At 56.6% G+C, this 19,429-nt stretch overlaps 3 protein-coding genes across 3 annotated transcripts; 2 read left to right on the plus strand and 1 right to left on the minus strand.

The window, feature by feature from the left end:
* Nucleotides 1-736: 736 nt before the first annotated feature.
* Nucleotides 737-2,167, minus strand: TSSK6 (testis specific serine kinase 6). The gene has a single exon (XM_027084831.1). The coding sequence runs from the start codon at nucleotides 1,691-1,693 to the stop codon at nucleotides 872-874; it is 822 nt and encodes a 273-aa protein (XP_026940632.1). The 5' UTR covers nucleotides 1,694-2,167; the 3' UTR covers nucleotides 737-871.
* A 286-nt stretch (nucleotides 2,168-2,453) lies between these two features.
* Nucleotides 2,454-10,215, plus strand: NDUFA13 (NADH:ubiquinone oxidoreductase subunit A13). Its single transcript, XM_027084832.1, has 5 exons — nucleotides 2,454-2,640; nucleotides 7,831-7,909; nucleotides 9,267-9,338; nucleotides 9,735-9,804; nucleotides 10,022-10,215. Exons 1-5 carry the CDS (start codon nucleotides 2,547-2,549, stop codon nucleotides 10,139-10,141), a joined length of 435 nt encoding a protein of 144 aa, XP_026940633.1. The 5' UTR covers nucleotides 2,454-2,546; the 3' UTR covers nucleotides 10,142-10,215.
* Nucleotides 10,216-10,328: 113 nt separating this feature from the next.
* On the plus strand, nucleotides 10,329-19,392 carry YJEFN3 (YjeF N-terminal domain containing 3). The gene is made up of 6 exons (XM_027084833.1): nucleotides 10,329-10,847; nucleotides 14,837-14,945; nucleotides 17,011-17,121; nucleotides 17,358-17,471; nucleotides 17,551-17,701; nucleotides 19,176-19,392. The coding sequence occupies exons 1-6, from the start codon at nucleotides 10,732-10,734 to the stop codon at nucleotides 19,379-19,381; spliced, it is 807 nt and encodes a 268-aa protein (XP_026940634.1). The 5' UTR covers nucleotides 10,329-10,731; the 3' UTR covers nucleotides 19,382-19,392.
* Nucleotides 19,393-19,429: the final 37 nt, after the last annotated feature.

Below are 19,429 nucleotides of genomic sequence, written 5' to 3' on the forward strand. Positions count from 1 at the left end.
GAGAGCTTCCACCACCTCCCCACCCCACTTCAGACATATCTAGGTGCAAATCCTGGCTGTTCTTGGGCAAGTGATACCGGTGTGGGCATCAATTTTCTCTTTTGCAAATGCTGTTTCTGTAGGGACAGGCGACCCCCGCCCCTTGCTGTACCATCCTTAAACACCAGAAGGGTGCTGGGGTTCTTGCTCCCTAGTCCAGCACCTCCATTCCCAGGAGCATTACGACGCCGGGGACGACTCCAAAGCCCCTTCGAGTCTGCCCAAGATGGGGAGCCCGAAAGGTCTGGGTTCGAATCCTTCCAACTCCCTTTTCAGACCTGTAGCAAGAACCTCTACAAACCTTTCTCTAAAATGGGGCGCCCGCGCCTGCCTTCTCCCAGGGAGCGATCCCCTCCCCCCAGCTCCGTAAAAGGGGGCGTCGCTAGAGCCAGGTGCGAGAAAGAGCGAGTTTATTCCAAGTTCCAAGGAGGGCAGCGCCTGGAGCGCGCCGTCCCTCACCGGCATGCGCGGCTGGCTGTGGACAGACGCCCTCCGCGCGCGTCCGCTCGCCAGCAGCTTCTCCAAGCAGCCACTGCCGGCCGTGTAGCGGTCGCTCATTCCGCACGGGGGCAACGTTTCCCTCTCCTCTCGTCCTGCCCCTTCCCGGGGGCCTTCCCTCGGTGAACCGAGGAAGCTTCTTCTCTTGGGATCGTGGCGGAGGAGCTGCATTCCAAACGGGGTCGACTGCCGCCCACGGCGTCGAAGTGGCAGAGGAAAGGGCGGGTGCGCAGCGTCGCGCGGCGGCTTCGCGGAACTCCGGAAGCGCTCTTCTTGCGCGTGCGCTGCGCTTGCGCAGTGCTCGGGGCGGCAGGAATGGTGGGAGCCCCGGCTTCTAGCCGGAGTCCTCCGAACGCAGCCAGCAGTTGCGCGCTACTTGGCTCGCGGAGGGCCTGGCCGTCGGGCTGAACTGCAGCAACTCGGCTATTAGGGCCTTGCAGTGCTCAGACAGCTCGAGGCCATCGGGGTAGAGAACGCCGCGCTTCTGACGCCGGGGCAGGCCGGCGATGTCGGAGTCGTCGAAGGGCATACACCCGGTGACCATGACGTAGAGCACAACACCCAGGCTCCATATATCGTACTTCTTGGGGTCGTAGGGGATGCCGAGGAGTACCTCGGGCGACGCGTAGGCGGCCGAGCCGCAGTAGGTGGTGCTCAGGTCGGGGTAGCCATGCGCCTGACGGCCGAAGCCGAAGTCAGTGAGCTTGACGCGGCGTTCATCAGGGCTCAGCAGCACGTTTTCGCACTTGAGGTCGCGGTGCACCAGGTGGTGGTCGTGCAGGTAGCGCACAGCACCGGCAATCTGCCCGAAGAGGTCGCGTGCCTGCCCCCCGGGGATGCGCCCGTTTCGCTGCACGGCCTGCAGTAGGTCGGTGGCGGCCGCCTCCATCACGATGTACAGCTTCCCGTTGCACACCTCGATGAACTCGAAGACGTGCACGATGTGCGGGTGCCGCACGCCCCGAAGGATGGACAACTCGCGTGGCAGGAACTTGTTGACGAAGTCTGGCGGCGCGCGCCGCCGGTCCACCACCTTGATGGCCACCGGGCCCTTGTATTTCTTGGACGTGGCCACCTTCACCTTGGAGTAACTGCCCTCGCCTATCGTGCGGCCCAGTTTATAGCCGAGTTCGCTCAGAAGCTTGTCGCCCGACATGGTGGCGCCTGAAGCGCGTGGGGAGCAGGAGGCGGCTGCTGTCGGTGGGCGGCCGGACTCCTATCTCGGGCCTAACCCATGGCACTTGGCACCTGCACACCCCCACCCCCATGTGCCCACTCCCGGGCCCCCACCGCCGCGGTGCCCTTTATTGCCTAGGTAACAATTTCTGCCTTGTGAAGTGAACGCGGGCGTCACCCCGCCTCGGGGTGGGGCCCCAGACCCCGCCCCGTGGTGCCCCCCAAGGCCCTAGCTAGGGCTTTGTGACTCATGATCACGCTGAATGGTCCAGTTCCCGATGAGAGGACACTAGCAAGGAGTCCCGACCACCACGGGGAGTGGAATCCGTGCCTGGGATTGGGGCGGCTCCTCATGAGTCCGAATCTGAGTAGCAGCCGTCCCCCAACTTCTGTACTCAGCCCTGACCCTGTGAAGCCCTGGGCTGCCCACAGGGCCCCCCGAGGGGGAGAAAATGGGGAAGAGATCTGAGGGTTTCTAACTGGCCTGCACATCGCCCCAGAGGTAAGGTGAATGGGTGGTCCTTTGGTGCAAGGACCCTGGCGACCGGACGGGCTGCAGGCTTTGACACCGACTAAGCCACGCCCCGTGTGGGAGAAGAGAAAATAAGGACTCTACGGCCGCAGCTGGGGCGTGCAGTCGATCCCGGGCCCAGCTATCCGAGCTCTCTCACGCACTGGGGTAGGTAGGTGCACCGGGGTAGGTAGGTGCACCAGCGCCCTAGGTTTCGCAGCCGTGTGCGAGACCGGCGCGGCAGCTTCCGCCACACTCATTATGGCGTTGGCCGCCGTTGCGTAACTTCCTCCCGCGACCGGAAGTGCAGGGTCCTGTAAGTATGGCGGCGTCGAAGGTGAAGCAGGACATGCCCCCGCTGGGGGGCTACGGCCCTATCGACTACAAGCGGAACCTTCCGCGTCGGGGACTGTCGGGTCAGTGTCGCCCTGCGCCGGGGTGTCAGGGTCTGGGCCTTCTGGGTGCCTCGGCGGGGTCGGGACGCCGGGGAGTCTAGCGGGCCTCAGTTTCCCTCTCCATATGACGGGAAGCGGAGTTCCAGGATCCCCAACAGCTTCAGTACTAACAATAACGACAACTGCTGCAGTTTGTCGAGCATTTACTAAGCCCTTTGCCTCCTCGGAACAGCCCAAGAGGTCGGTCCCGTTAATTATTCCCATTTTACAATTGATGAAACAGGTTAATTTAGCCCGCGCCGCGATCCTTCCGTCACGTTCCAGTTTCACAGGTGGGGAAACTGAGGCCCGAGAGAGGATGCGACCTCCCCACGGGGCCACCCAGAGCAAAGCTGGGGCCGAAACCCGGAATACCGAGGGAATTTAAAAGATGGTCTGAAAAAAAGAAAAAGAGAAGATGTTCTGTGCAGTGGTTCCTCTCTGGTGGCCCCCAACTTCAGGCTATCCCAGAATTATGTGTTCTTAAAATTGTCCAGGGTTCTAAGTAACGTTTTAAAATTTTTTATTGGGTTTAACACAAAAAAATGTAAGCGAGAAAGTAAAAGGCGCCCATACTCTGCACCCAAGGATAACAGAGAAATACAAAAAATGTAAAACGAGTTAAGAATGAATACTTTGTTGCAAGTCATTGAACTTTACATTTAACCATGCGCATGTTGTGCAAATTATGCCTCAATTAAAAAGCAAAAAAATTCATGGGCATGGTTTCAAAAAAAAAAAGTTATAATTCAGACAGTAGAAAAGTTACTGTCAGGTGAAAACTCAGGTCTTCTCCTGCCCCTTCTTGGCTTTTTTCTAATCCAGAACAAAGGTTGGCAAACTTTTTCCGTAAAGAGCCGGCTAAATAGTTCGTGCTTTCTCTGCCAGATGGTCTTTATCCACTATTGCTGCTTTTTTTTTCAACTTTGCAAACCTAAAAGTGTTCTTAGCCCGAGGGACATACAAAAACAGGTTACAGACTAGATTTGGCACCACATGGGCACTCGACTCTAGACTCATTCCTAGATTCAACAAATATAAAGCAATCTTTGAGTCTCTTCTTGACACCCAGGTCAGTGCACTTCTCGGGTGTGTGACATGAGGTCTTTTATACATGGACAGTTCTGTGACCAGGCTGCAGAAGGACCCTAGCCCTTGGGTCTCCCTGGGCTTCCCACAGTCAGCATCTCTTTCATTTTTAAGTGACAAATGTGGCCCATATCCCGGTCCTCTATCAGTTAATAATACAGCAGTGCCTCCCGTGTGCCTCAGATACCACCAGTTGGGGTTGGGTCTCCCATCACAGCCCTTGACACCAACTTTCATTGCAGCACATACAGACCCACCCCAGTCTTTCCTGGTTGCAGAGGGGTGAGGAATATAAGACCACATTCCTTTCTGGGATGTGGTCTTCATTTATGTACCTGCATTTAGTAATTGTTAAGTGCATCCGTGGTGCTGGGCTGTGTCCTGAGGAGTTCACTGTTTAGCTGAGGAGACAGACACATCACTCCATAATTTCCCATTATGGTCAGTGCCGAGGCCTAGGATAACTGGGGCTTGCTTTAGCCAGAATGGGCGAAAGGACCTCTCTGAAAAGGATTTCCCCAGGCAGAGGGAACAGTAAATGCAAAGGCCCTACAGTCTGTCTTACACCCTGCCCTTGTCCTCTGTCCTCCAGCCTTATCCACAGCTGCCCTCTCCCAATCAGTCTTGCTCTTGTCAAGGCACTGTGGCCCCAAGCCTGGCACCGACTCCCCTTTTCTCTGCGTGGCCCACTCAGTGCCAACATCCCAGAACATGCCAAGCTGGCTCAGGCCGCCTTTAATCCATGCTGCTACCGAAGTGACTGCTACCCCCACCTTTTCCCTTTATCTCTCACCCCCAGCTCTCCTCTCTCCACTCCCACCTGCACCCAGTGAGTGGCCCTTTCTTTTTTTCTGGTATCTAACATTTTTATTGAGATTCACATGCCATACCATACAGTTCACCCATTTCATGTGTACAGATCACCAATTTTGAGTCTATTCACAGGTATGCAACCATCGCCATGATCTAAATTTACAAAATTTTCATCACCCCAAGAAGAAATGCTCTACCCGTTAGCAGTCACTCCACATTCTCTCCCAGCCCCTGACAAGCTAGTGCTTTCTGTCTCTGTGGATTTGCCTCTCATATAAATGGCATCATTCACTCTGTGTCCTTCTTGTGTGACTTCTCAGCACGTTTTTAATGCTTATGTTGTAGTGTTTCAGTGCTTCATTCTTTTTTATGGCTGAATAATACTCTTGTATGGATGGACCACATTTTGTGTGTCCATTTACCACTTGTTGGACATTTGAGTTGTCTCCACCTTTTGGCTGTTACGAACAGTGCTGCTGTGAACATTCCTGTACAGATTTCTGTGTGAACATATGTTTCCTTTCTCTGAGGTGGAGTGGAATTGCTGGGTCACATGGTAACTCCCTATTTAACATTGTGAGGAACTGCCAGACTATTCCCAAGTTGGCTGTACCATTTTACGTTCCCACCTGCAATGTACGGGAGTTCGAATTTCTCTGCATCTGGACAACACTAATTACTTTCCATTTAAAAAACTTTTAGCCATCCTAGTAGGTGTGAGGTGGTATCTAGTGTGGCGTTGATTTGCATTTCCCTAGGGACTAACAATGTTGAACATCTTTTCATGTGTTTATTGGCCATTTGTATAGCTTCCTTGAAGAGATTTCTGTTCAAATCCTTTATGCATTTTTAATTGGGTGGTTAGTCATTTTATTATTGAGTTTTAAGAGTTCTTTATATATTTTGGATACCATTCCCTTATCAGGTATATGATCTGCAAATACTTTCTTCCAGTCTGTGGGTTGTCTTTTCAGCTCATTGATGGTGTCATTTGCAGCACAAAAGTTTTAAATTTCAACGAAGTCCAGTTCTGTTTTTTCTTTTGTCACTTGTGCTTCTGGTGTCATATCTAAGAAACCATTGCCTTATCCAGGGTCACAGAGAATGACTTCTCTGTTTTCTAAGAGTTTTATGTTTTAGCTCTTAGTACATTGAGGTCTTTGATCCATTTTGAGTTAATTTTTGTGTATGGAGGGAGGAAGGAGCACACTTCTTTTGCATGTAGCTATCCAGTGGTCCAATTTGCTGAAAAGACTGTTCTGTCCCCATTGAATTATCTTGGCACCCTCGTCCAAAATCAATTGACCATAAATGTGAGGGTTTATTTCTGGACTCTCAGCTCTGTTCCATCAATGTACATGTCTATCCTTATGCCAGGGCACACTGTCTTGTACACACAGCTGCGTGATAAGTTTGAAGAGTCCTCCAACCTTGTTCTTCTTTTTCAGAATTGTTTCAGCTATTCTGGTCCCTTGCATTTCCATATGAATTTCACGATCTGCTTGTCAATTTCTGTGGGGGGGCGGGGGCCAGGAAGGTTGGGATTCTGATGGGGACTGTTGAATCTGTAGCTCAGTTTGGAGAGTGCTGCCATCTGAACAATGTTAAGTTCTGATCCATGAACACAGGATGCGTTTCTATTCATTCAGGTCTTCTTTACACGTGGCCCGCACCCCCTTCTGGGCATGCCCCTCGTTGGCCTGTCCCACCAGACTGGCAGCTCTGGAGGCACAGACACCCCCTGAAGGCCTGGGGCCTCGGCCTCACCACTGTCAATGAGGAATAGATGAGTTAGAGCTGCATCATCTTAAAGGCCACCTTACCTTAGTCTTGGAATTTATCTTACAGATGGGCCCACACATGGGTGCCCAATGTTGAGGGCAAGAGGTCCTCACAAAGACAGTCTCTCAGTCTTTTCCCTGGGGCTGGGTCGGAAGAAGCAGCCCCGGGCCTCTCTGCAGCTGTTGCAAATAACGGGCAGCTCTGATGAAACACTCCCACCCAATGGAAAGAACGTTGAGTGCCCAACACAGGTGGTCAGCCATTGTGGGAGAGCCACGAGTGCACTACGGACCGGTCCTGGGCACTCGGCCCTCTCAGGAGAGGTCCTACTTCTGAGCACAGGAACCAGGGTGCCCTCGCTACCTTGTCCCCCATAACATGGAAGTGCCTTACCGTGAGCTCATGTTTTTAACAGGTTGAACTAAAGGGATTAAAAAATTGAGCCAGTTTTTCATTTATCTCTGGGTCCAACAGAGGTGCCAGAGGAGCCTTGTGCTGGAGACGAGCTGAAGAAGAAAGAGCCCCCACTTTGTCCCCCCACGAGTCCCAGGAAGTGGCTTTACCCACCATTTGCCGGTCTTTACTGGGTGTTAAATGGAGCTCGGTCTGGCTGAGCTTGTCAGTTCATCCCAGCAACCACGAGTTCTGTCCAGAGGAGAGACTGAGGCTTGAAAGATGAGGTGGTGCAGGACGAGCCAGCCCCAGCCAGGCCCCAAGCGTCCAGACCTCCCTGAAGACCCCAGCAGGCCCACGGCCTGTCAGTCAGAATTACAGCACAGGTGCCCACGGGTTCTCAGTAAATATTCATTTCAGCCTCTGTCTCCTGGGGTCCCGGGAAGGGGATCCACCCTACTGGGACGGGAGGAAGCAGCACCTGGGAGCCCAGGGGGTGGCTGGGCAGCCCCTGCAGGGCACTGCCTGCCTCCAGCAGCCCCATCCAGCCCCCTGTGGGCAGCACACAGGGAGGTGGCCCAGGCAGCCGGGACCTCCGTGGAGCTGGGACCCAGCATGGACACCGTCCTTCCCCACGGGGACCAGCTGGCTGAAGGGAACCAAACGACCTTCTAGTCAGTGGCGGGGCCAGGGCCACCCAGCCATAAACGTTTAGGCCCTCAGGCCCTCTCATAGTCTCTGCCCGTCCTGTACCTTCCAGGAACCCTGGCATGGGGGCAGAGGTGTAGCAGCCTGGTGCCCCTGCCCGCAGAGTGGGTGAATGGGATAAAGAGTGGGCTGCAGCTGTGGGGGAGGGGGTGTCCAAGGGAGGGGGCCAGTGGACTTTCCACAGAGACAAAAAAAAGTAGTCTGAAAAAATAGGCATTAGAGATGGTACCGGCCATCTCTGGCAGGGGGTTCGTGAGGGCTTTTGCCTTCTCCCTCATTCACGTTACTGGACTATTTGCACAGTGAGTGGGTTATGCTTCAGGAGAAGAAAGGACAAGGTGGCCTGTCCCATGTGCAGGTGCTGAGCAGCGCCCCCTCTCCCCACAGGCTACAGCATGTTCGCCGTGGGCATCGGGACCTTGCTGTTTGGGTACTGGAGCATGATGAAGTGGAACCGCGAACGCAGGTAGGCCCTGCGCTGGTGAGGATGGGAGGGTGGGGACGTGTGCCTGTGGACTTAGTGTACCTCGGGGCCCCTTGTCAACTCCTCAGGCCTCAGTAGGTGCAGGCCCTGACACAGCAAGTCGATTTCTGGGCTTTACCCTCAAGGAATGACTGACTAGTAAGCAAGAAGCTCGCCGCCAGATGTTTACTGGGTGCCCTTGACCTCCACCACTGGGTACCCGAGGGTCCACGTTAGCATAGCAGACGTGGAGGTGGAAGGACAGGCCCGTGATGCACTCTCTTAGGGGGTTTTTGTCTTTTTGTGGGTGGTGACCGGGCAATGGTGATGTAAAGGCTTAAAAAGCAGATCATGCAAGATAGTGGCCGGGCCAGCCGTACAGGGCCTGAGGGACCCAGGTCTGCAACGGCCTTGGTTGGGACTCTTGCCGCCTCTGAGCTTGCTGGACGCCCCGCCACGTGGCTTCTTCTCAGTGGCTCCCAACGAGCTAGGCCCCTCCACCCTCTCCCACTCTGTGTCCTGTGTCCTTAGCACCCACCTTGAGCTTGCTCACCCCCAGCACAGGCGGTGCTGGAGAAGGCCTAGCAGGTGGAGGGAGCTCAGCATTGTTGAGTGAACTCAGGAGCACCTGGCGGGTGCTGGACGCTAGGGCCGCCACACTGGACAGGCAAGACCAGGCCCAGTCTCCCAGAGGGACCCAGTAGTAACCATGGTGTGTGACTGTGGTGAGGGCAGCAGCCTGGAGCGGGGCTGCTACCCTGGGTCCTGGGGGATGGGGAGGGGGTGGGAGGGTTGAGGTGGGGGCTGAAGTTCACCCAGACCCTTCCTTGTGCTGCTGTGAGATTTCTGGTGATGAGGGGACAGGGCCGGAGGCCACTCCCTGGGCCACATCATTGGGCATCGCTCTCCCCACACCTCCCAGCACAGATGGGGCTGGTGGCTTGGAGATGCCAAAAAAGCAGGGAGAAGAAAGGAGCTGCCCATGATGCTTGCTCCCCCACGGCTATCTTGCAGTGAAAGTGATGTGATTTTGTAAAGTCCAGAACCCCATGATGAACGTTCCCCACAGTTCACTGCAGTCATCAGGCCCGGGCTATTTTTAGGATTTAAAAAAAAGTTTTGAACTGAAAAGAAAGTGTGAAGCCAGCAGTCTTGTGGACTGACGCCGCCTGTGTCAACTGCATGCCCCCCCCATCCCCCGTCTCAGGCTGTCAGTGGGCAGAGCCCACTGCCCAAGCCCTTCCCCCTTGCTTGCCTCTCCCCCAAACCCCTTTCCAGGGTAATGCATGTCCAAGGGCCTCATCATCTGCCCCCCATCCCTCCATGGTCTGACCTGAGTGTTGGTTTTGGGGTTTCACAGGCGCCTGCAGATCGAGGACTTCGAGGCCCGCATTGCACTGATGCCTCTGTTGCAGGCAGAGAAGGACCGGAGGTGTGCTGCTGGGGCCAGGGTCGGGAGGTTACAGGCCTGAGTGCTGCAGCCTGCAGCGTGGGATAAGGCCAGAACACACATGGGGACCGACAGCCATGACCTTGTACGTGGCTCCAGGGGATGCCCTCGTCCTTGGAGAGGGCCCCAAACTTGATTTGCAGCAGAGACCCAAGAGAGAATGGAAGGGCTTCTGGAGGAGGGGGCATTGGGGCCGGGCAGGAGGACAATAAGAGTCTGCCAGTGGAAGAAAGGAAAGAAGAGGGGTCAGCATGCGCAGGGTTGAAAGCTGCAGGAGGTGATGGGGAGGTGGGGCAGGGACACATTTGGCAGGTTTGTTCGGCAGGGGCCCCTCAGGGTGGTCAGGCCTGTCCCCCACCTCCCACCCTGTCCCTGCAGGGTTCTCCAGATGCTTCGGGAGAACTTGGAGGAGGAGGCGATCATCATGAAGGACGTGCCGGATTGGAAGGTGGGTCCTCAGCAGGGAGGGTGGGGGTCTAGGCCACTGCAGAAACGCAGCCTCCCACAGAAAGCCTGGGGCCGAGGGGTAGTGGGTGTCAAGTGCCAGAAGGGGAAGGCAGTTTTGGGTGTAGGCACAGTGGCTGCCAGGCCTGGTGGGGTCCCAGCAGGCTGCATGGGCCTAAGGGGTTAGCTGCACCGCCACCCATACCCTTCTGTCCCCTCAGGTAGGCGAGTCTGTGTTCCACACAACGCGCTGGGTGACCCCCATGATGGGCGAGCTCTACGGGCTGCGCACGAACGAGGAGATTCTCCGCTCCACCTATGGCTTCAGGTGGTACACGTAGGCACCTGTGCCCTTCAGACCACTGGACCCCTACTCCCTCCCTACCAGGAGAGAATAAACGCTCTGGAGACTGGCCTGCCTGTGTCCTAGGGACTGAGTGATTGGGGGTTGGGGGCTACGGGGTGTCACAGGAGGTGCAGGGACTAAGCAGAAGATGCCAATGGGATGGCCCCTGGATCACCCTTTAGCATCGGCTACCAAATATGCCTGGACTTTTTCCTACCTTTTTTGAAACCCTGCTTGTCAGCAGCCAACACCTTCAGACTGGGGGGCTTCTCCACCTGGGTACGGGGTGGGTGGGTGACCTGCATAGGAGAGCACCGGGGTGGAGAGGGGCGCAGCACAGGTGGGTCCCCGCGCTCCTAAGCCAGGATCCCATAGCAGGGGTAACCGGCCCATCGCTGCCCCTCCAGACTTTGTTTTCTTGCCAATATTCGCAACTCTGGGATTCCCGCCATCCTCTGAGGCAGCAGTGGGGTTAAGTCCACTTGCACCTACCGACCAACGGCTGTGCACAGCGCCTTTGCGGCGTCTCCTGATTGGCGGACACACGGTGGGCGGGAGGAGAGAGGACGCCCCCTCTGCCCAGGGATGCACTTAAAAGGCTGTGGTGGTGGTGGCTGCCTGCGCGCCCAGATCACCTCCGCCATGAGCAGCGCGGCTGGCCCGGACCTAGCGGAGGCACCCGAGGAGCGGTGTTTCCTCAGGTCAGCCGGGGGGAGAGGGACGGGAGGCTGGGGCATGGCTGGAAGAGGGCCTGGGGGACCAGGGGCTGTAGATCAGAGGCAAAGGCATGGCCGGGATGGGGGGGCAGGGAGAATCCCAGGCCCATCCGCATTTCACTGGAGAGACAGCCTGCAGCTGCCGACACCTCCAAAGCTGCGTTACCAGGGAAACGGCATCTGCAGCAGGCCCGCCCGTCATGAATTACTCATCAGCACCACTGGTCGCTCCCCCATTACCCACAGCCTAAGCAGGGCCCGCCTCCCCTTTCCATCTTTCCCAGGGACCCTGGAGCCCATGCCCCTTGTCTCCCATCCGGGAAGAGCTGAGCTCTTTTAGCTCCTCAAATGCTCACACCCTCCTTGATAGTGTACCTGCTACTAACCCCTTGTTCAGAGAAGAAAACTGAAGGCTGGGGAGGGAAGCCACTGGCTGAGCTAGGGCTAAAGTGAGTTTTAAATACATGGGGCCACTTGCCAGTGGGCTGATGAATTTGGGGTCTGGAGCTGGCAGCTCTGGTTGTGCCTTCCACCTTGTCCTAAGTCATCCTCTTGTGTCCTCTGAGCGCTTGTGACATGGGACCCCAAGCAGGGCTGTAGACCTCACTGTAAACCAGACCCCACAGTCCTTTGTGCGGCCACCTGCCCACTGTCCACTCAGCCCCTATTCTCAAGGCAGATCCTGTGCAGCGACTGGCTGATGTCCAGACTCAGCGAGAGACCCAGCACATGCTAGGCAGGGGGAAGAAAGTGTTTTAGAAGCTGGAGCTGTGACTTCACCTGGTGTGGGGGATGGGGGGGCCTCAGATGCCAACTAAGGAGTGATGGGGTGCTGTGTGTTGGGTGGGAGTGGAACACGGGGAGAGGAGGCTGAGATGAGAGACATAATGGGGGGCATGTAAGGTGAGGAATTTGAATATTCTCTGAACATTGGGGACCCATAAGAAGGTTTAGGACAGGGGGTGGTGAAATCTGGTGTTCAAGTTTTCAAAGCCCCCTCGGCTTGTGTTGAGTTTGGGGGGATGTGACTGCAGTAGGCAGCCAGGTGAGCAATGATGAAGGGCTGGTGGGCAGAGTCACGAGGGTGGAGAGAAGCAGATGGAGCTGAGAAAGCAGGGAGTGTGTGGCACAGGCACCCTAGCCTCAGAGCTTCATCTCTAAAAAGCCCCCTCCTGGAGCATTTTGCCCCTTCTGGGGCTGGTGGGCAAATCCCGGGACCTCACATCTCCTCTCATCTGGGGGCTGAGGTTGGGAGAAGCAAGAGGCACCCTCATAAACTGAGCACCATCCCCCAGTCCCATAACAGTTCTGCCCTATCCCCTTCCCTGCCCAGAGCAGCTGCTGCCCCTACCCTCAGGCTCCTAAGCCTGGACTGCCCTCTGCCTGTGGAGTCCCGGTTATCTCTCCAGTGACCGGTTAGGCAGGAAGATAAGGTTCCAAGTGGAGGCCAGAGGCCAAAGCTTTGGAACAGAGAAAGAAGAGGAGGAATGCATGATCCTCCCCCAGCCCTCCTGCGGGGGCAACAGAGCTGTCACAAGGTGAAGATAGAGGAACGAGCCATATTCCTCCTGCCTGCCTGCCTGCCTGTGCTGGGTCTTTGTTGCTGCTCGCGGGCTTTCTCTACTTGCGGCGAGCAGGGCTACTCTTCGTGGAGGTGTCTGGGCTTCTCATTGCGGTGGCTTCTCGTTGTGGAGCACGGGCTCTAGGCACGCGGATTTCAGTAGTTGCGGCTCGCGGGCTCTAGAGCTCAGGCTCAGTAGTGTGGCACATGGGCTTAGTTGCTCTGCGGCATGTGGGATCTTCCCAGACCAGGGCTTGAACCTGTGTCCCCTGCACTGGCAGGCGGATTCTTAACCACTGCACCACCAGGGAAGCCCTGCCACATTCTTAAAGCACCTTCGACATTCTTTCTCAGGAGCTGGGCCGGCCTGTCCTGTGGGTGCTCTTCATCTGGCCCCACCATGAGGTCTGTTTCCCCACGTGGTCCTTCAACCTCCTGCAGCTTCAGCCGTAGACAACCTGGGAGTTGAATCTGGCTCTGCTCGCTGGGGTGACAAGGCATGTCACCTTGCCCTAAGCCTCCATCTTCCCCATCTGTGTGGGACCCTGAAGTATCTTTCTGACCAAGTTTCTCAGCCTCGCTCTCTCTGCCTCTCTTCTGTCCCTTGAACCTGCCAAGTTCATTTCCACCACAGGGCCTCGGCCCTCACTGTTCTTGCCACCTAGATTACCTCCCACAGCACTCCAGGCCAGCTCCTCCAGGAAGCCCTCCCTGACTCCCCATCGCATAGCAATGCTTGCTTCCCACCTCCACCCCTCCTGCTGCCTGGCCTGGTCACACTGCACAATTGGCTAGAAGGTTGTGGTCTCCTGCTCACAGAATCAAAAAAAGGAACCTCAGGATTCATCCCAACAAACCTCTGCCCATCTGTAGGTCTCCCTCTGCTTTGCTCACACCCCATCCGTGGCTCTGGAGACAGACACCAAGGGTAGAAGGCTCAGTTTTCCAACTTGCTTCCTACATGACTCTGGGCAAACCATTTTATTTATCTGAGTTGTTATATGTTCTTCCAACTCTTCTGGGCCTGGTCCTTTTACGATAATAATAATAATGATAATATCCTAATAACAATTATTATTATTATCACTATACTCTAGGGTGTGCTGAGCTGGGGGCAAGTGCAGTTCCCCAGCTGGAAGGGGTCCTGGCTATGGGAAGCTGGCATCAGGCTATAGACCCTGCCCAGCTGCTCCAGCCCCTGATTCTGGAGTGAAGAACGTCTTCCAGTCCTCAATGCCAGCCAGCTCTTCCTCTCTGTAGCCACCAAGCCCAGACCAAGGCCAGCCTGGGCCCTGCTCTTAGAAGGGCCCAACACTTGGTTTAATGCTCTGCCATCACCATCTTAAAACTCTTAATAATTATTGATCAAGGGGCCCCACATTTGCATTTTGCACTGGACGTTGAAAATTAGCCTGTCCTGCCTTCTCTTTTGCAAGGCTCAGAGAGATGAGACGGACCTCAGTCACTCACTGAGCTGGGGGCTGAGCTTCACCTCAAGCACTTTGGCTCCATTTCTCTGGCCACAATTATTGAATTTTATCACTGTCCCTGAAAGAGGGATCACCAATGAGTCTCATAGCTGCAGGCGCCACAGCCACCTCCCCATGTGAGCCATCAAACTCTGCTGCCTTGGACTTCCCTGGTGGCGCAGTGGTTAAGAATCTGCCTGCCAATGCAGGGGACACGGGTTCTTGCCCTGGTCCGGGAAGATCCCACATGCCGCGGAGCAACTAAGCCCATGCGCCACAACTACTGAAGCCCCCGTGCCTAGAGCCCGTGCTAGGCAACAAGAGAAGCCACCACAATGAGAAGGCTGCACGTCGCAATGAAGAGTAGCCCCTGCTCGCCGCAACTAGAGAAAGCCCGCGCGCAGCAACGAACACCCAACGTGGCCAAAAAAACAAAGCAAAACAAAACAAAACTCTGCTGCCTTTAAAACCCTCCTCCCCACAGGCACCCCCAGTCCAGTTGACCTCCAGTGTCCTAGAATCCTTTCAGTGGTTTTCACTGCCTGAAATCCACGCGTCACCCCCAACAACTAAGTCCTTCATGCTCTATTCCCCCCTCTGGGTTCCTCTTGCCTTGGGGGCTGGGGGCATCTGGATGAGGCTCTATATCCCATGCTTTGGGGCAATAGAACAACATGCACGGCCATGCACTTCTTCTACCACCAGAGGGCTCCCGCGCCTCAGGCTTGTGCTCAAAACTCCCGCAGCCTTCCAGGCTTCAGTTCAACGGTGTGCACGATGGATGAGGAAACTGAGGGTCTTCGGCTCTGGGCACGGGGTGGGGGGTGGCATCCGGGCCTGGCTCAGAGCATTGGTGGCACATTTCTGGCTCCAGCTGAGTCTCTGTCTCTAAGTCTTTCCGTCTCTCTGTGTCTCTGAGCATTTCTCCCCACTCTGACCCCCAGCACAGCCGAGGCAGCTGCCCTGGAGCGGGAGTTGCTGGAAGATTATCGCTTCGGGCGGCAGCAGCTGGTGGAGTGGTGCGGCCATGCTAGTGCCGTGGCTGTGACCAAGGTACCTGACCCCTGATCCTCAACCTTGACCCCAACCAGATGGCCAGCCCACCAGAGTGGAGGCCTAGCTGCATGACCCCCATGGCCAGGAAGGTCATTTCTGCCCTCAAGAAGCCCCTCTTTGCTTGGGGCCACCCCAGCCCATCACTCAGATGGGGAAACTGAGGTCCAAAGAAGATCATCACTGGCCCAGGCCAGTGTGTTAATGAACGTCAGGACAGAGACGGGGGTCCCCACAGATGTGGAGGCAACCACAGAGATGGGTCTGGGGCCCTTGACTGCCTGCCTCTGCCACCTCCTGGGTTTTGAGCAGAGGGGACGTCAGTTCCTGAAGTCTGAGCACCCGCAAACAACTCCCAGCCACAGGTGGGGGAACTGAGGCCCAGAGGTGGGGAGGGGTCTGCACAGGGCCCTGGGGGGTTGGAAGTAAAGCTATGTTTGGCTCTGGAGCAAACCCCCAGGCCTCAAGGTGCCTGCAAAAGATGCAAGAATAATAGCAATGACGATACTACTGTCCAGTGTTTCGTGTCATGTTGCCAAACCACGCTGGGCCTCAGTTTCCTCCTCTGAAAAAGGGTAATAAACTGACACCAATTAATAAACACAAATGCCTTAAGAAAGTGCCTGATTGAGTCAGGGCTCCAGCAGGTAACCCTTTTCCTCTTCCTCCCCTTCTTCCTCCTCTTCTTATTACCACTGTGTACTTTTTTTTTTTTTTGCGGTACGCGGGCCTCTCACTGTTGAGACCTCTCCCGTTGCAGAGCACAGGCTCAGCGGCCATGGCTCACGGGCCCAGCCACTCCACGGCACGTGGGATCTTCCCGGACCGGGGCACGAACCCGTGTCCCCTGCATCGGCAGGTGGACTCTCGACCACTGCGCCACCAGGGAAGCCCACCACTGTATACTTTTTAAAAAACTTAATAATATCTTTCTTTATGGGGCCTCAATTGTCTTTTAACTTAAATGTTGCTAGTTCCAAGTGAAACAGATCCTGAGTGAGATGCTCAGAGGAAAAGAGAACAATGAAAATCAAAGCCACAAAAGCAAACCCAGTGTAGTAAACTCATGCCTGGCCGTTGATGACCAACCGTCCAGTTTTTGCGCTGAAAGCTCTGTGTTTGTCCAGAGCCCCCTTGGTCCTAGCCAGCTGCATGTTATCACTCTCCCCGACTTGGTTGTGGGTCTGGGGCTCTGGGCATGGCGTGGTGGGGTCATAGGTAGGACCAGGTTGGGTCAGGACCTTGCTGAGGCCCTGGGGAGGAGACTCAAAAAGGAACTAACTTTCCCTCTGTGTGGTTGGAGGTTAGAGTAGAGTTGGGCCCCCTGGAGCCACCCTGGGCCTGGTAGAGACCCCACAAGCATGTCGGAGCCATTGTTACTCCCATTCGATAGAGGCTGGGGAAGGAGAGTGAGCTGAGGCCAAGCAGAGAGTCAGGGTAGGGCTGAGACTCTTCTGCGTTAAAGAGAGGGAGATACACAGAGACAGAGAGGAGAGTCTGAGAGATACAGAGATGGAGAGAAAGAGAGACACAGAGGCAAAGACAGAAATGAGAGAAACAGATGAGGAGAGACACGTAGAGAGTCTGAGAGATACAGAGAGAAAGACAGGGAGGTGAAGACAGAGGCCAACAGAGAGGGACAGACGGAGAGAGACAGGGTATGGCGCGTTGGAAAAATACCCCCCTCCCCTACTCCCTCCAGCTTTGGGGCCTCCAGGGAGGGACGGAGGCCTGGAAACATGAGCAGTGGGAGGGGCAGCCACTGCGGTGGAAAAAGGTGGAAGAATGTCTGCAACTCAGGCCGAGAATAAACAAACCGCACTCTGGGCTCGGGTGGTGGCAGGAGGCACGTTTTTCTGCTTGGGCTTGGCAGAGCCTGAGGCAAGGACTCTGGGTCTCCAACAAGGAAACTGAGGCCCCCAGAGGCCCCAGCCCCTCTCCTCCCGTCCTGTCCTCTTGCCTCCAGGGCCGAGCCCTATCCCATCCTCTAATCCAGGCCTCAGTTTCCCCACTGGAGTAAGAAGTTCCGAACGCCATGCCTTTGCCTTTGCTGTGCCCCTGCCAGGTGTTCCCTTTGCCTGCCCACTCCCGGAAGCAGAGGACGGTGCTAGTCGTGTGCGGCCCGGAGCAGAATGGGGCAGTGGGGCTGGTCTGTGCCCGGCACCTGCGGGTGTTTGTGAGTAGCAAGAATTTCCTTGGCCTCTCAGGGTCACGCTCCCAACCCATCCTTGAAAAAAAATTGCTTCCTCCTCTTATTAGTGTCCCAGGGGGAGGATGAGGCATGTCAGGTTACAGAATATGCCCAGCGCTTGTGCCAGGCAGTGTCTGCTGCCTGGTACCCAGATCTGGGGACAGAGGCCCAGTGGGGAGCCTGGGAGGGCCCCAGTGCTGACCCCTTCCCGCTCCCCACAGGAGTACGAACCAACCATCTTCTACCCCACACGCTCACTGGACCCGCTGCACCGGGACCTGACTACCCAGTGTGAGAAGATGGACATCCCCTTCCTGTCCTATCTGCCCACGGAGGTCAGCTCGGGTGGCAACTGAGGGGGTTGGTGGGGGTCAGTGCCCCAAGATTGCCCCCTGACCCTGCCTGCCCTCCCAGGTCCAGCTCATCAACAACGCCTACAGACTGGTGGTGGACGCCGTGCTGGGCCCCGGTGTGGAGCCGGGCAAGGTCGGGGGCCCCTGCATGCGTGCGCTGGCCACGCTCAAGCTACTGTCCATCCCCCTCGTGAGCCTGGACATTCCCTCAGGCATGTCAGGTGGAGTGGGGGGCATGAGGACCTGGAGGGCTTGGGTGGAGGCCCCTGTACCCTGGCTTCTGGTGGTCCCAGCCTGTCTGCCCACTCTGAGCCTCAGTTTCCCCAGCGTGGATGGATCCTGCACTCTGGGTGAGGCTGAGGGTCATGTCCATCCCTCGGATGGGGAGTACCCAGGCTGGTGCCCGTGTGACCCTGGGTCCCCTCCCCCCTACACCCAGCACAGTGTGCCCGCTGCCCACCCTGGCCCAGTCACCCGGGGCAGACGTGAGCTCACTCGGCAAAGGCCCCGCTCATCCTGGCCACCGCCCCAGGCCTGTTGGAGCCATTAGGCAATGGGCAGAACGGAACAAACAGCTGCTGGCCAGCCAGACCCTCCATGGGGGTGGCCAGGCTCAGGGGGACATCACCCGGCTTACAAGACCCCAGGGTCATACCAGCAGGATGCCACAGAGCTGGGGGTGGTGTCTAAGGGAGGAGGTGGTCTGGGGGGACAGGCTGCAAGCTCTTGTCTGAACAGATAGCCTTGGACAGAGAGGGTCTCCCTGTTAGGTCAGAAGGGCTTATTAGTGGCCCCTAGTCTGAGGGTGGAGGCTCATTTGAGGGATGGCAGAGGCTACAACGCAATGAGGGAGGGGGCAGGGTCCTGCCCAGTCAAAAGGCAAGATCTAGTCTGAAGGTGAAGGCAGGGATGTCAGGTCAGAGGGAAGAGTCTCTAGTCAGAGGGAGGAGGCTGGCTGCTCAAGTTGGGAGGGGCGGGGGGCACATCTTGTCAGAGGCAAGAACCTGGGGCAAAGAGACAGGTCTGATGGGGTAGGCTTGCCTGAGGATGGTGGCAAGTCTGTCCCCTGAGTAGAGAGTGGGGATCTGGGAGGAGGCTGGGAGGTCTGGGTGGAAAGAGACTTTAGTTTAAGTAGGGGAGCTCAGGATTGATAGGCAGGGAGGTATAGAGATGGCAGACGCACAGGTCTGATTGGGAAAGGGCAGCAGGTATAAATGAGGTCGTCTGAAGGCAGAAGCTCTGGTCAGAGGAGGAGGGAAACATCTCCGGGGAGTGGGGAGAAACTGGCCTGAGGACAGAGGCTCAGTTTTTTGTTTTTGTTTTTTTTTTGTGGTACGCGGGCCTCTCACTGTTGTGGCCTCTCCCGTTGCGGAGCACAGGTTCCGGACGCGCAGGCTCAGCGGCCATGGCTCACGGGCCCAGCCGCTCCGTGGCATGTGGGATCTTCCCAGACCGGGGCACGAACCTGTGTCCCCTGCATCGGCAGGCGGACTCTCAACCACTGTGCCACCAGGGAAGCCCCCAGAGGCTCAGTTTTATGGGAGGCAGGTCTGACCAAACTCATGGGTCAGAGCAGAGGCTGTGTCTGATGGGGAAGGGGAAGGGTGATGGGGCGGCAGGTCTCTTGTCTGACAGCCTGCACCCCTCCCAGCTCCTGATCCCCGCCTCCCATCCTTCCTCCCTCAGGCTGGGACCCAGAGACCGGCGGCGACGCCGAGGACGGGCTACGACCCGACGTGCTCGTATCGCTGGCGGCGCCCAAGCAATGCGCCGGCCGCTTCTCCGGGCGCCACCACTTCGTGGCCGGCAGGTTCGTGCCCGACGACGTGCGCCGAAAGTTCGCTCTGCGCCTGCCGGGGTACACGGGCACCGACTGCATCGCGGCGCTTTGACAGCCACCCGTGCCCACGCGGCTTGGGCCCGCGCCAATAAACACACGT

Source organism: Aethalodelphis obliquidens, unplaced genomic scaffold (genome assembly GCF_003676395.1).
Source record: "Aethalodelphis obliquidens isolate GAN/ISIS:26980383/991018 unplaced genomic scaffold, ASM367639v1 scaffold53, whole genome shotgun sequence".
NCBI classification, from domain to species: domain Eukaryota; kingdom Metazoa; phylum Chordata; class Mammalia; order Artiodactyla; family Delphinidae; genus Aethalodelphis; species Aethalodelphis obliquidens.